The sequence below is a fragment of the Dasypus novemcinctus genome, chromosome 23 (genome assembly GCF_030445035.2).
Source record: "Dasypus novemcinctus isolate mDasNov1 chromosome 23, mDasNov1.1.hap2, whole genome shotgun sequence".
Taxonomy (NCBI): domain Eukaryota; kingdom Metazoa; phylum Chordata; class Mammalia; order Cingulata; family Dasypodidae; genus Dasypus; species Dasypus novemcinctus.
This window is the reverse complement of record NC_080695.1, coordinates 72,348,771-72,363,970: the sequence shown is the minus strand read 5'-3', so window position 1 is coordinate 72,363,970 and position 15,200 is coordinate 72,348,771. Positions and strand designations below refer to the sequence as shown.

The window sequence follows — 15,200 nt, the reverse complement described above, 5'->3', positions numbered from 1 at the left end:
TTTCATTCCACAAGCCCGGCGTTCTGAGGGGCTGGCCTGTTTCTCGTCCTGTGCCCGTCTCTCGTGAGGCTGGGAGGAAAAGGGCAGGAGCCGCACCCGGGACGGCCAGGGCCGCGGGGGCAGGGGGTCCCCAGGCCTCCACTGGCCGCCCGCCTCGCCCGGGGGCGCTGCTCTTCTCGCCACTTTCCGTCGCGGTGTCTTCAGGCGTGTTTCTTAAAAAGAGTGGTTTGCACGCCGTGTGGTTCACCCGCTCCCGGTACAGCGGCTTCCTCTCGGTGTGCTCGCGGCGTTGTGCTGCCATCCCCACGGCCCAGTCCGGGTGTGCGTGTCGCCTGAGAGGGCGGCCCGCGCCCTCGACCTCCCGCTCCAGCCCAGCGCCCAGCCCCGGCGCCACTGTCCAGGCGTCTCACACACAGGGCCGCGCAGGCTCCGTGCTCTGTGTCTGCCTGGCCCCTCGGCACGAAGCATCCCGGTGCGTGCCATTGTCGCTCACGTCAGAACTCCGGTCCTTTCTGTGGCTGCGTAAGGTCCTGTTGTCTGGAAGGGCCACGTCTGGTCTCCTCGTTGCCTGGGCCCTTCACTGCACGTCCTCGCACCACAGTGTCCTCTGAGGACCCGGCCAGGTCACGGGTCTTCTCCTCAGGAGTCCGCAGGAGCAGCCGGTGGCGTGCGTAGGCGCTGCTGCCTGGGGCCCGAGCCTGGGGCCCGTCGTGGCACACCACCTCCCATCTGGCCCAGGAGAGGACCCAGGGGCTGGCGAGAGTGTGTGGGGGTGGGCATGGGAGGCTGTGCTCTCCTTAAAAGCCGCCTGCAGTGAGAGGTGCCATGCGGCGCCAGGGACCCAGCTCTTCCCCTGCCCCCACAGCCGTTTGCCTCCCGCTGGCTGCGCCCGGCCACAGGCAGGCGGAAAGTGCGCGGTCTGGCTGTCTTCCTTGTGGAGAAGCCGGCAGTGGGCAGGTCACGGCGTCCCCGCGCAGCCTGCTGGGTTCGCAAGGCCCACAGGCAGCCCTGGCAGGAGACCCAGGGAGGGTGACCGAGTGGGCCAGCCCCGGCAGCGGTTCAGGCCCGGCCGGGCTAGTGCTGCACACACGTGCGTGCGCGGCGCGGGGCTGCAGCTCTGTGCGGCTCCAGCCCACCGCCCTTCCTGCTCGGCAGGGTGTCACTCTCTTGCAGCCCCCTCCCCACCCTGCGCTTGACTCCTCGTTTCGGAGGTTGGAAGCTGGTGCCGCGTTCCCCCGCACCTGCACCCACCTGGCGCGCATCCCGTCTCGAGCCAAGCCCTGGCAGAGGAGCGGGCCCCGCCTCCCACCGCAGCACACGCGCCCCAGGCCCCCCTGAAACCCGCGCTTTCTTGTCTTGCAGTGTTCTCCCGTGGCCTCAAGAAGTCGTCCCAGGAGCTCTACGGTTTAATCTGCTACGGCGAGCTACGGAAGAAGATCGGGGGCTGTGAGTACAAGGCCTGTGGCCCTGAGGACGACGCGCTCTGCAAGTGACGCGTCCTCACCCGCTCGCCTCCGCGTCCGTCTCCAGAGTCCGTAGGGCTCGGCTCCCATTTCCCTCCACCTCCCTTGGAAAGCTCCAGCTCTGCAGGGAATTTCAAAGGAGGCACGATGACGATGCGGGTGCCAGCACCGTCACAGCCACTAGCCCTCTGCCAGGCTGGCGGGTCTGCCGGACACGTGAGCGCAGGCACATGCACACTTACATGGAGGTGCCTGCTTGCACCCACAGGCACATACGTACACACACAGGTGCACGCTCCATGCACACAGGTGCACGTTTTACATGTGCATTCTTACAGTCACGTGTGCATGTTTACCTGTACAGGTGCACACACGCACATGCTTACATGCAGGTGCATGCTTACACGCACACAGGTGTACGCTTACGTGCAGACATGTTTACACGCAGGCTCACGCGTACATGCACATTCAGGGGCGTGCTTACATGCACAGGTGCACGCTGACATGTAGGCGCACACTTACATGCACATGCATGCACGCGTACAAGCATGTGCTTACACGGAAGCACAGGCACACATGCACAGGTACACGCTTTCATACGCACACACAGGCACACGTTTACATGTACCTGCATGAACTCACACAGGTGCATGCACACAACGGCATGCAGAGGTGCACTTGGCTCTTGCTCAGTTGTGTGTCAAACCTGCGGCGTAACACTGCGCCCTGAACACGCCCGTCCACGTCACCTGGACCAGGCGTTCTGGTGCCCGCAGCCTCCCTGTCCCGCTGAGGCCGTGAACGCGTGTGCGCAGGCACCACGGCCTCGCTGCAGGCTGCCCACGCTCAGGCCCCCAGCCGCCCACGGACGCGAGCTGAGCCCGCTGCCCTGCACGAGGTTCCGCAGTCGCTGCCGTCTCTTAGTCCCGAGCTGCCCGTCTCGACTCTTCCAGGCCTTTCCTGGGCGCCCTCGGGGGATCTGCTGGGCCTGGATCCATGTTGAAGCCCCTGCTGTCATGCATGTGCCCCGTAGCGGCCACGTAGGGGCCACGGGGGGCCGTGGCTGCCTTCCCTGGGTGCCCGCCCACGTGTCTTGGTGATGCACAGCCTCCTCGTCGCCTGTCAGCCGTGCCGTGCGTGGCCTCCATACAGCCCAGCGGCCCCCCAGGCCAGTCCCCAGGCCTGTGCTTACGGCCTGTCCCCTGGAGTGGCCCCTCTCAGGCGGGGTGGGCACTGGGGCCGCGGAGCGGGGAGGGACAGGCATGGGCTCCGGGTCTGCCCTGCTGTTGGCTGTCACGGGCAGCGTGGCTAGAGGTGGCTCCGAGCAGGAGCAGCGCTGGGGCGTGTTCTCTTCACCTCTCTGCTTCCTGCCCGTGCGTCATTCCTGCTTGGGGTCTGCTGTGTGTCAGCCTCATGGGAGCAGGGCGCGGGGGAGGAAGGGGCACCGCCTTCTTGTTCTCCGTTCTTTGCGGCCACGGCCCCTTCCCCTCCCTCACCCACGGCCTCAGGCTCTGCCCCGCCCCCCTGTGGATATGCACCTGCGCCCCAGGCCCCTGCCCTCTCGTGGCACCCCCCTGCACGCCGGCTGGTCCTCTGCCCAGCGGCTCCTGTACATGCTCCACGGCCTCTGTCCTGAGGAAGGGGAAGGGGAGCTCCGCCTCAGCCTCGTGTTCCCTCCTTCCCGCCGCCCGGCCTCCTCCGGCTGTCCCCCTCCTGGAAGCTTCTGGAAGGACTTGGGGCTGCCCCCCTTGAGCAGCGCCCCTGTCAAGGGCACTCTGGCCCCCGCCCTCGTGCCCAGCAGCTCCTCCTACGTCCCTCACCTGCGCCGCCCTCGTTGGCGTCACAGTCCCCGGTCTCTTCCTGCCCCCGTCTCCTGCTCTGCTGTGCCCTCCGATGGCAGGTGGTCCTGCTGCAGCCGTGTCCTCTTCACCTGGGCACCTGGCCAGCCCTGGCCAGCCCCACGGCTTCCAGAGCAGCCCGGCCAGTGGGGGCAGGCCCTCCTTCCAGCCACCGAGTTCTCCCATCTCAGCCTCGGCACCTGCCTAGCCCAGTCACAAGCCTGACCTGGAGCCCCTCCCACTGCCCAGGCTCCTGCCGCCCAGACCCCACACGCTGCACCCCTCCTCTCCCACCACCCGCTGCCAGACCTGAGCCCTCTGCGCCTGGCACGGACGGGACACTTCTGACTGCTTCCCAAGCCCCGGGCTTCCTTTTGGGTCCTTTCCCTGCAGTCGGTGGCTGTGCTGGACCCTGCACTGAGCAAAGCCCGGCCACCGAGCCAGGCAGTCGCTCTCCACTCCCTGGTCCACCCCACCGTGCTTCACTCTCGCACACTCGGCTCGCTCCTGCCGCAGCCCCCGGGCAGCAGGTTTGAGCAGCATCCGATGGGCAGGAGGGAAGCAGCTGAGCGGCCAATGAGCAGCCAGCCAGGGCAGCGGGGGCCCATCAGACCTGCACGGGCAGGTGCTTGAGTGGGTGAGCGAGGGGACGTGGGGCGAGCGCAGGTGAGTGTGAGCAGGGGAGCATGGGTATGAGCACAGGTGAGCGGGCAGGGGTGCGGGGATGAGCACAGGTGAGGGGTGCGGGGGACGAGTGCGTGCAGGTGAGCAGGCAGGCGAGTGCATGGACAGGACTGGTGCGTCTGACCTTGACCCGAGCCAGCCCCTGGAGCCGCTCCTGGCCCCTGTGGGACGGGCCCTGCATCCACGCGTCGGCATCTCCCCGTGTGCTCTGTGCCCAGCGACCGTCATGTTCAGAAAACGTGTGGGGGTCCCGGTTGTCAGCGCGTCACTCGGCCCCAAGGCTTTTGCTAGCCCAGGGCCCTGTGGCGTGGGACCCCAAAGGCAGCGACCGCGCGCCTGGTCTCGTCTCCCGCATCGTGGCGCCTCTGGGAGCGTGCTCAAGGTGCTGGAGGCGCTGACGCCCGCCTCACGTGCGTCCGGAGGCACGTCCCTGCTGCAGGGACAGGGTGGCGGCGGGCACAGGCGGCACGGCTGGCCTACGCTGGGTCTCCTGGGGCCACCGCAGCCTTGTTTTATAAGAGGGGCACCCCTTTCCGGGGCGGTTCCTTGAACCCCAGCTGCGGCCGCAGGGTTTCCGGAGCTGCGCAGCTTAGCTGCGGGCTGGGTGGCCCCAGCGAGGCGGCCCGCCTTCTGCTGCCTTCCCTTCAGGCCCCCACGGCCTCCGTGGCTCCCAGGACCGCATGGCAAGCCGCCCTTGGTGCCGCGCCCGCCTGCCCACCTGCCCCGGCCTTCTGTCCACCTGCACTGCCCGCCACCCTCGAGGCCCCTCCCTCGCCCCCCCCCCCCAGCTCCTGCTCACCCCTCGGGCCAGTGCCCGACTGCCCTGGCTGCCTGGCAGGCGAGCGTGACGCCTCGTGGGCACGGGTCCTCCTCGTGCTGCCGACGGCGTTGGGCAGCTGCGCGTCTCCCTTCCAGCTCCCTTGGTTCTTTCCTGGAGCCCGAGAGGAACACCGCGTCCTGAGCGTGCTGGCCGTCCCGGCCGTGCGCCGGGGCCTGCCTTCTCCCTCCATCAGCCGGCCCGCGGCGGTTGTTCCTCGCCGCTGCTGGGCTGCTCGGCTGCTCCGGCCTCCCCGGCCCGAGGAGGCAGGGCTGTGGCTCGCCGCTTCCCACGGGCACCTTGCTTCCCTCGGGCCGCTGCTCCCATGCCTCTGTGGTTTTCACGCTTACAGGAGAGTCAGGGGTCTCACAGCAAACACTCAGGCGCATCCTTGGCTTCTCCATGGACTTCCCGGTGCAGCTTTGTCGTTGCCCTGGGGAAAAGGGGTGGGGGGCACCCACGAGGGAGAGGAGGGGTCTGCTCTAGGGAGCCGGGCGCGCCTTGCACTCGCGAGCAGATGTTGGGGCGCGCCGGGGCGAGCAGGGTGGGCAGGGCCGGGCTGGTCCTCTGAAGGAGGGGCCGGCTGTGCTGCGCAGGGTGGACCGCCGAGGAGCCCAGGTGGGCAGGCGGGTGCTCCGCAGGCCTGGCATCTCAGGCAGGGGTCCGGGCCCCGCGCCACAGAGTCCCCGGGGCCTTCGGCGTGTTCACGCCCGTCACCCTCCTTCCCTTCGCAGGTATGGACGACAAGAACGCGGCCAAGCTGAACGAGCTCATCCAGGTTGGGTAAGTTCCCCACCGAGCCCCGTCAGACCTGCACAGGTGTGCGTTTGCGGCCGGCGTACGGAGCGTGCAGCGCACAGGGCTCTGAGCACCACTCCTGGCGGACCCCAGCCCCTCCCCAGGTCCTCACGGCCGCCCGCGCCCCCCCTGGCCTGGGCGCTCTGGCGTCTCCTCCATCCTCAGGCTCACCCCTTCTTGTCTCCCTCAGCCCTTGTGCGTGCCATGGTGCTGGGGGCCCCTGTCCTCCTCCCTGTTGCACTTCTCGCCGCAGCCGCACTTGTCCTGCCAGCTCTAACGTCTGCAGCGGCAGTGGTGCACCCCTCTGGCCCCGGAGGCCGAGCAGAGGCCCCGGCTCTCTGTCCTACCCTCACACTCAGGAAGGAGTGTCCCCAAGTCCTCTTGGCGGCGCGAAGGCTGCGCTCCAGGGGCTCCACTCCAGCCCCTCCTGCGAGCGGCACCTTGTGCCTGGCCCCGGGTCTCTCCCCCAGGGCTGCGGGTGGCACGTGCGAAGGCGCTGCAGCCTCCCGCTCTGCCCCTCCCCTTGTCGCTGCACGGCTCCACGGGTTTTCGCCCCCTCCCCAGGGCCCCTCTGCGCCCCAGCCTCCGGAACAGTGCTCTGTGCGCCGCGCTCTGGTCGGCCCGCCCTCCTCTCCTTGCCTGAGATGCGCCCCCACCCCCGTGCCTGGGACAACCTCCCTGGGGCCTCCCCACCATCGGGTGGGGGGCGGGCGCCGCGCAGTGTGTCCTCAGGCGCTCGGGTTCGGGCCTTCTTCCTCTCCGTGAGTCGCCGTGAGCTTGGTGCAGACCCTAGATGCGGGGCCTTGTGCGTCCCGGGCAGCGGGAAGTGGCAGGTTTCCACCGCCACCGCAGGGAGGGCCAGCCGCCGTCGCAGCCTGGCACCTGCCCAGAACTTGACGGAGCGATTGTAAGGCCTGTCAGGAAAAGACACGCGGGCGTGGCGGAGGACACTGGGCCAGCAAGAGCACCGTGGGCGGCCGTCCCAGGCCTCAGGGGTAGCGGGGCCCGGGGTGGGGCTGGAGGGATGCGGGTCCCCTGGGAGTCATGCGACGGGCGCATTGGCCCCGAGGAAGGATGGGCTCCCCGCGGAGTGGGGCGGGGGCCGACGTGTCAAGGATTGCGAGACGCCTCGCCAGTACCGGGGCAGGGGGTTTTCCGACCGAGCCGCCCCCACCGCAGATGCGTCCTTGCTGCAAGGAGCATGGAACTGCTCAAGGCGCGGGGCTGGCGTTGACAGGCAGGAGCTCCCTTGGGTCCTCATAGAGCTGCGACCTCACCTTACGGGAAAGAGGGCCACCAGGACGCGGGAGAGATCTGAACACAGCACACCCCATCAGGAACACCCCGGGGGAAAGCCGGGGAGCACTTCTGAAACGTGTCATGGTTGAGTGGACTGGGCTGAGTGAGGCCCCAGGCCACGTGGCCCGGGGCTGAAGCGGGGTCTCCGTGGATGTCATCAGGTCAGAAGAGGCCGCACAGGGGAAGTGGATGTGGCTCGAGCAATTGGGTTCCCATTTGCTGTGTGGGAGGTCCAGGGTTTGATGCTCTGGGCCTCCCTGTGAGGGCAAGCTGGCGCACGTGGAATGCCGGCCTTTGCAGAGTACTGCCCCACGCAGGAGAACTGGCCCATGCGGAGAGCTGGCACCGCAAAGTGACGCAACAAAAAGAGACAGAGGGAGACAATAAGAGGTCAAAGAGGGAGGTGTCACAAGAGAGGGATCACCTCTCTTCCACTCCAGAAGGTCCCAGGATTGGTTCCTGGTGCTGCCTAATGAGAGTAAAAGCAGACACACAAGAACACACAGTGACTGGACTGAGAGAGCAGACAAAGGGCAGGGGATAAATAAATCCTGAAAAAACAAAAGGCTGTGTGGGCCAGTGGCCCATTGCCCAGTGACTGCCCAGGGCAGGCGTCCCCACAGGAGGAGCGGGAATGTGCGGATGGGAGAGGCAGGTGGGTCGGCACCCGTCAGCCCGGGCAGCCGGGGCCTTGCATCCGCTCAGGAGTGGCGGAATGAGCACCGATCTTGCCCATGCTCGGTCCTCCGGTGGCGGCCCCAGAGACACGATGCCGAGCAGCACGTGTGCTCGAGAGCTGCGGAGCGAGAGGCCCTGCAGGTTGACAAGAAAAACGCAGAAGAGGGACGGACAGGCAGCTCGTGGCAGAAGAAATGCTGGCAGCCAAGTCGCCATAGGAAGAGAGGAGGGCCTCGGGAGCACAGGGCTGGGACCGCGGCCCCTCCTGTTGGGCTGGCGCAGCCGAGAAGGCTGCATGCGAGCTCGGGTCGGGCTGGCGCCATTTCTCAGGGGCAGCTGGTGCCGTGTGATTCTACCAAGTACGTGAAATAGCCAGAGGAAGAGCTTCCACCTCCAGCGTGTTCCAGATGGCCAGGCGCAGGCCCGGTCCTGCCTGGAGGACAGCAGCACCGTGTGGAAGTTTAAACAGCCTCTGAGCAAATGGAGAGGCGCTCCGCCGGTGGCAGGAGGCCGGCCCTCCCCTGGGCGCCCCGGGGCTCCGCAGCACACCCGCGGCTCCCTGCAGCCAGGGTCAGGGCCGGCGCTCGCACACGGTCGGGCCTGCCCCTTGCCCGGCAGTTCTGCCCGCGGGAACGCCCAGGGAAGTGCCCACGTGGGCGACTGCCGGCACCCGCGTCTGCCTCCGCACCGCAAGCCGGTGCCCGGGCAGCCCGAGGTGGGGCGGGCTGAGCGCGCGTCTTCTCTGCGCCTGGCCTTACCTGGGGCCGAGGGGGCTGAGGACCCGGGTCACAGCTCAGGCGTCGCCCTGGGGAGAGCAGAGCTTTCCGCTTGGCAAGCGAAGCCAGCCCGACCCCGTCGCCCATGAGGCTCACCTGGCTGCCCCTCACCTGGGCGCTCACCTGCGGGTGGGCGTCGAGCTTGCAGACCAGGAGATGACCCCTGGAAAAGGTTTGAGACGGACAGGGCCAGCAGGTGCCGGGGCGGCTCGGGAGATTTCACTCACCACCACAGAGAGGCCGGTGCTGCCGAGCAGCACACCGTTCATCCTGGAAGTTTCCGAGGGCCTGCTCGGCACCAGGCACGAGAACGCAGTGTTGACTTCATGGAGTGGGGAAGGGGCTGAAAGCTGTCCACGGGACCTGCCGTGGGGGTCAGCAGACCAGGACGGTGCTGCGCAACCCCCAGCCTGGCGACGCACAGCCGGGAAGCGCCCGAGAGGATGACCGTGCGTGACCAACCCCGGGGCGTGCCGGGGCACCGGCCCCCCAGGGCAGCCAGCCTGGGCCAAACCCGTGGTCCACGGCCACTGACTGAGGCCTCGCCCTGGAAGTGCGGGTGCCACCCGGCCGGGGCGGCCTCCCCTCAGTGGGTTTGGCCGGCAGGGCCCCCCTTGAACCTGCGCTCTGCGGAGGAAGCGCCCCTGAGGCCTGGCCTGCTGACGAGCGCCACCTGCCGGCCGCAGGGAAACTGCAAGGGGAAAACTGCTTCGAGGTTTCAGCCCCAACTCCTGGGAGAAAAACTGCACCCCATTAATGAGTCCTTGCCCTATTTGTTGACTTAAGCTGGGAAATTTTAAACACTTAGAGAAAGTTGAGCCAAAAATCAAAGGTGCATTAAAAAAAACGAGGCAAGAGAGAAATGAGCCATCAGAGTACATTCAGCAACGTCCTCAGGTGCCTCGACACCAGGAAGAATTCTCAGCCATGCTCGGACTAGGAGGAGAGGGCCCAACCAGGGGAAGGCCAGCATCCAGCGAGACGCCGTGGAGGACAGCTGACCAGTGGTCGCCGCCCTCATTTCCCAAATCAACTCCCGGAAGGGAGCTGTGACTGAAGAGAGAGAGGTGTTAGGGAGACACCAGGGGAGCAGGTGCAGCTCAGGGCCAAGTGCCTGCTTCCCACGTGTAGGATCCCTCCTTAAAAAGAAAGACACGGGGTGAGCATAAATCACCATCGCAAAACCTGCAGGGCAAAGTGTCCACTCAGGCGAGGGCCGTGCATGCCGCTCAGCGGACCCCCATACTGCTGTGTGTGGACACGCTGCTGTGTTGTGACCTGTGGGAGACGTCACAGAGCGTCTGCCGGGTGCCAGGAGGGGCCCTCCCGGTGGCGTCTGCGAAGGCTCCTGGGAGCAGTGACGTTGGTGCCGAGGTTGGTCTGCACTGGGCGGGGCTTCCCGGGCCAGGGAGCAGGTGCGTGAGGCCTGGCGCAGCCCAGGAGGCCCAGCCGGGCAGGGTCACAGGACCTGGGCCCCGCAGGTGCCCTCCTCCCAGCACCCTGCGGGCTATTCCTGCACCAATGGTTCCGCCTTTTCCAGGACATCATGTGGGTTGGGTCAGCGGGATGCGGCCTTGCACAGCCGGCGGCCTTCCTTCGGACGAGCACCGGGCCTCGCCAGGCTGCCAGCGTGGCAGCTTGGGGCACAGGGGCGCTGCCATCCATCTGTCTGCAGGACAGAGCACTCAGGCCGACTGCACGTGGTGGTTCTGAGTAGGCCACTCCACGCTGTCGCCTGCAGGCCCTCGTGTGCCCTGGCGCTCCCCCTGGAGGCGGCGAGCGTGAGTCTCAACCGCACAGGACACTGCCCTGCCGCCTCCCGAACTCAGGGCCAGTGCCGGTGTTTTCAGTTGTCCAGCGTGTCCAGCAGGTGGGAAACAGGATCTCGTCAGGCCCAGCTGCGTTTTCCTCACCACTAGCAATGAGCCGCTTTCCTTGTGCTAATTTGCCGTCTGTCCGTCATCTTAGGCAAAGCATCTGCTCCAGTCATGTGCCTGTTTTCTCCTTGAGTTTAGAGCAGTTCTTTACCTATTCTAGGGGAAAGTCTTTGCCAAGTGCGCAGTTAGCAAATATTTTCTCCCCATCTAGGGCTTATCTTCTCATTCTCTGAATGGCATTGTTCCCAGAGCAAGCGTTCTGAACTTCGGTGAAGTCCAGGTGTCATTGTGTTGTGCTTTTAAGTGGCGTGTCTAGAAGTCTTGGCTTAAGCCACGGTCGCGAAGGTGCTCTCCCGGGGCTCTTCCAATCATTTCAGTCCTACAACTTGCGTTCCTACCCGTGATGCATTTAGAATTGATCTGTGCGTGTGGCCTGGCGTTTGTTGCGGTTCCTCTTTTTGACCTGTGGCTGCCCGCTGGTCCCCATCACCGTTTGTGTGAGGAGACGGCCCTCCCTCCATTCCACAGAGCTGCTTCTGCACGTCGTCAAAGATCCGTGGCTGTACTCGAAGGTTTACTTCTGGGCCTTTTATTCTGCTCCGTTCACTAATGGAAAGACACAGCAAACGTCTGTAAAGATGAAAAATGAAGCAGAGATGGTGTTCAATTAGTAAGGTGCCAGTGGAAAACCACTCCACGTGATTCCAAAAGTGGGTGCACTTAACTTTCTGTCCACTTGTCAGTTAACTCTGAATCGCCTCTTGCTCACATGCTTGGAGAATTAAATTAAGAAACAAGTGCATTGAGAACAGTTTCCAAGTTAAGTCTTATTAAAAGGGTCACGGCCCCCGAAGCACAGTGTTTAGCACTTTGCAGAAGAGAAGGCTCTGCTCAGAGAAGGAAAGCCGGCTGCTCTGCACGAGTGCTGGATCTGCTGTCTGCTGGGTGAGCTCCGTGCAGGAGCGCCGCTGACGGACACCCGGGCCTGGCCTGCCAGCTTTGGGCAGGAGTTCACGGGGTCGTCGCTCACCTCTGGTACTTCCCTGGGCGCGAGCAGGCTCCTCCCCTTTGAGCTTGAGCTCAGCTCTTCGCTCGTCCATGGCTCTGGTCTTGGTCTCGGCCCATCACTGAACTTCGAGAAGACAGGCAAGTGATTGCAACCCCAGAGGGGTTGCCTGGTACAAAAAGAGCTTCTGCTCAGTCTCACTGGAAAGGACAAAAAGGGAAGTCACAAAACGGCAGTCTTTTTTTTTTTTTTTTTTTTTTTAAATATTTATTATTATTATTTTTTAATTACATTAAAAAATATATATATATGAGGTCCCATTCAACCCCACCGCCCCCGCCCCCCACTCCCCCCACAGCAACACTCTCTCCCATCATCGTGATACATCCATTGCACCTGGTAAGTTCATCTCTGAGCATCACTGCACCCCATAGTTAATGGTCCACATCATAGCCCAGACTCTCTCACGTTCCATCCAGTGGGCCCTGGGGGGATCTACAGTGTCCCGTAATTGTCCGTGAAGCACTATCCAGGACAACTCCACGTCCCGAAAACGCCTCCACATCTCATCTCTTCCTCCCGTTCCCCACACCCAGCAGCCCCCATGGCTACCGTTCCCACACCCATTTCACATTTCCTCTGTGGACATTGGATTGGTTGTGTCCATTGCACACCTATGTCAAGTGAGGGCTTAGATTCCACATGGGTACTGGATGCACTCTTCCCGCTTCTAGTTGTAGACACTCTAGGCTCCATGTTGTGGTGGTTGACCTTCTTCAACTCCATGTTAGCTGAGTGGAGTAAGTCCATTAAGTCAAAGTGTAGGAGCTGAAGTCTGTTGAGGCTCTGGGCCTGGGTGTCATATTATCAGTCCAGAGATTCAAATCCCCTACATATATCTTAAACTCAGCACCAACTACAATTCCAATAAAGTAGCATGCAAGTCTTGTGAAAAGAGATCCCCTCTGAGTCCATTTCCATCACGCAGAAACACCAGCTCCAAAGAAGGGCCATCTGTCATGGCAGTGAACCCCTTCTGCCATGACCATAGAACCCGTGGGTCTCTTTATCCCTCAAAAGAACCAATACCTGGGGTTGTATCTACCTTATCTGTCTCTTAGACTCTGTTCAGTTGTACATAGGGGTATTCCTTCTGACAACCTCCAGACTCTTTTTTAGAGACTCACAGCCTTATAATCTCATTTCTTCTTTCCATTTCCCCCTTACATTAGGTCAAACCGCTTCCCGAAGTCATGTTATTATATGTAGACAGGTATATTCTGCTGTTCCGCATTGAATCTTTAATTCAAGGTCATTTTCTAGTTGCTTCTTCAGCTGGTATGTGGTAGTGATCCCTCGGTGCCAGGGAGGCTCATCCCCGGGTGTCGTGTCCCACGCTGGGGGGAATGCATCACATCTACACGCTGAGTTTGGCTGTGAGAGTGGCCACATTTGAGTAACATGAAGGCTGTCAGGAGGAAACCCCCAGGCACAATGCTACTCTAGGCCTTGTTCTTATTGCAGGTGCATAGGCTCAAAAGTGTAGCCATTAGTATCAAGAGCCCACTGTTGGGCCCTCCTTCCTTCCTGGTTCTTGCCGTTGCACCTGGAGGATTGCCGCTGCTCTCCCAGGGCCCACAACAGTGACCCCCCGGCCAGGAGCCCAGTACCCCCCCAGCTGTTGTTTTTAATTGTTTCCACTATGAGTGTATATAGACATTACCATATACCCTGGGCATATGCCCTGTATAACTCCCTGTCAACCATATATATCCTGTCAATAACATCCCATATCAGTATTCCTCCGCTGCCATTGTTGAACCACTCTGTGATCCAAAACTTCCCGTAAAGTGAATCCCAACATAATGTCAGCTTCAGAAGAGTCTTAGATCACCAAAATTCATATATACAATATACAGTATTTCCCCAGATCCATCATAAAACCTTTTCCCTTCCACAGCAATAATCTTTTAACTTATTCATATCATATTTCCTGAAACTGATGTACAGATTCCGAAACTATAGTTTTCAAACAAGGTAACATTTGTGCTTACTATGTGGTCCATACTTTAGGTTGTACAGTTTTCTAAATTTTTTAGTTATCCTATGTTTTGTCTTATGGTTTTCATTATTAGTCTGTCGTCCCCTATATGTTTTTGGTGTAATATTAGCTGTTTTATATTCATCCTCGTGTACTCTCACCTAACTCCTCTTTTGCCCCCTTATTTACCTTTGTTCCATCCATTGCACGTCCATTTTCCCCTCCCCTTAGGGCCCACAACGCCTGCCAATCTAATGCCCTGGGAGCCGTCCTTTCTCACGAGAGATACAGTTCTCTCTATTCGACGGCATTAGTCTTCCCCAGGATATGGGTCCACCCCACCCAATGGTAGAACCCACCTTGGCAAAATGAGCCTTCAGCTATTCCCTCCGGAGTCCGTCCCGCATCAGACCATACCCCCTGAGCGTCCTAACCAGGTGACCCTCCTATTTATACTTTGATACGTTTTACTCAACATTTAGTTCTCAACGAACTTCTGGCACTCTCCCATGTTTGTATGTTGCCCCTCCCTCCCACCTATTTCTTGGACCATATTACCCCTCTTCCCATCCCCAGCCCCCCTCAAACCCAGAAAACCCCACCCGAAGGTAACCCCTTGCCCCCATTTTGTCCCTTCTTTGTGCTCATACTTACCCCCAGCTCATCACAGATTCCACCCCTACAGACATTAACTCACATCGTTCCTCCACCCCCCGATTTCCAGTAAGCCACTTTTCCAGACTCTAGCTCTCTGAGGCAGTTAACTTATTTCATATCATTGAGGTCATATAGTATTTGTCCTTCAATGCCTGGGTTGCTTCACTCAACATAAGATTCTCAAGGTTCATCCATGTTATCACGTGCGATTGTAGTGTACTGGTTCTTACAGCTGAGTAGTATTCCATTGTGTGTATATACCACATTTTATTGATCCACTCATCTGTTGATGGACTTTTGGGTTGATTCCAACTTTTGGCGATGGTGAACAATGCTGCTATGAACATTGGTGTACATATATCGGTTTGTGTCCTTGTTTTTAGATCTGATGGGTATATACCCAGCAGTGGTATTGCTGGGTCATATGGCAAATCTATGGATAATTTTTTGAGAAACTGACAAAACGGCAGTCTTAACGGGAAATGGGATTCCCTGGAACGCAGGTCCCACAGAACAGTGTTCTGCCCGTGTACTGCAGGGCCCTGTCCTCGAGTGACCCCTCCAGGCACAAGAGGGGAGCGGAGGCCTCTTCCTGCAGGCCCTTCGTCCAGCGGCCAGGCTACCTGAAGCCAGCCCTGCTGCCCGGGGTCCTGTGCTGGAGCTAAGTCAGCGCTCAGGCGGGCGGTGCTGGGCGGACTGACGGACAGACGGGCGGGTTAGCGGGTGGAGAGATGGATGGGTGGGAGGCAGGGGGCGCCGGGACCCCTGAGCGTTCTGTGCTGCCCGCTGTGCCTGCCTCCTGGCCACTGGAGGACTTGCCACCTGTTAGGCTGGGTAGACGCTCACTTTAAGCCTGGAGAGTTGAAACCTGCTGTTGGGGGATTGAGCCCCCCTGGGTTTCCCCCTCTAAGAAGGAGGGGCACCTTTGTCCCCTGCGGGGCAGGACGTGCAGTGGTGTGCTCTGCTGCCTCCTTCCCGTCGGGTGCACATGAGACGCCACCGTTGGACACGCTCATTGACATTCGGGTCTCCCCGTCCTGGACAGAGCCCTTGCGTTTTAGGGGAACACTTGTTTCCGGTTACACGAGTAATGGATTCGCACGTTCCTTTAAAAGCTCTGACCCCACAGGTGCACATAAAATACAAAAGGCCCACCCACCGCCCATCCTGCCCTGCTGCCCAGAAGCGGGTGAGTGAAAATGACATACATCATCGCATGCATAGCCATTGACGTTTTTCCTTGGGAAATTTACATGCCTAAATGCA

The 15,200-nt window shown here is 61.3% G+C and overlaps 1 protein-coding gene across 2 annotated transcripts in view; it reads left to right on the top strand.

Annotated features, from left to right (window-relative positions):
* Positions 1 to 15,200, top strand: part of CRAMP1 (cramped chromatin regulator homolog 1) — a 69,600-nt gene that overhangs the window by 22,978 nt on the left and 31,422 nt on the right. For both annotated transcript variants that reach the window (XM_058286694.2, XM_058286693.2), the window contains exons 5-6: positions 1,363 to 1,446; positions 5,537 to 5,585. In XM_058286694.2, coding sequence (XP_058142677.1) covers positions 1,363 to 1,446; positions 5,537 to 5,585 — 133 coding nt within the window. The remainder of the gene's footprint in view (positions 1 to 1,362; positions 1,447 to 5,536; positions 5,586 to 15,200) is intronic.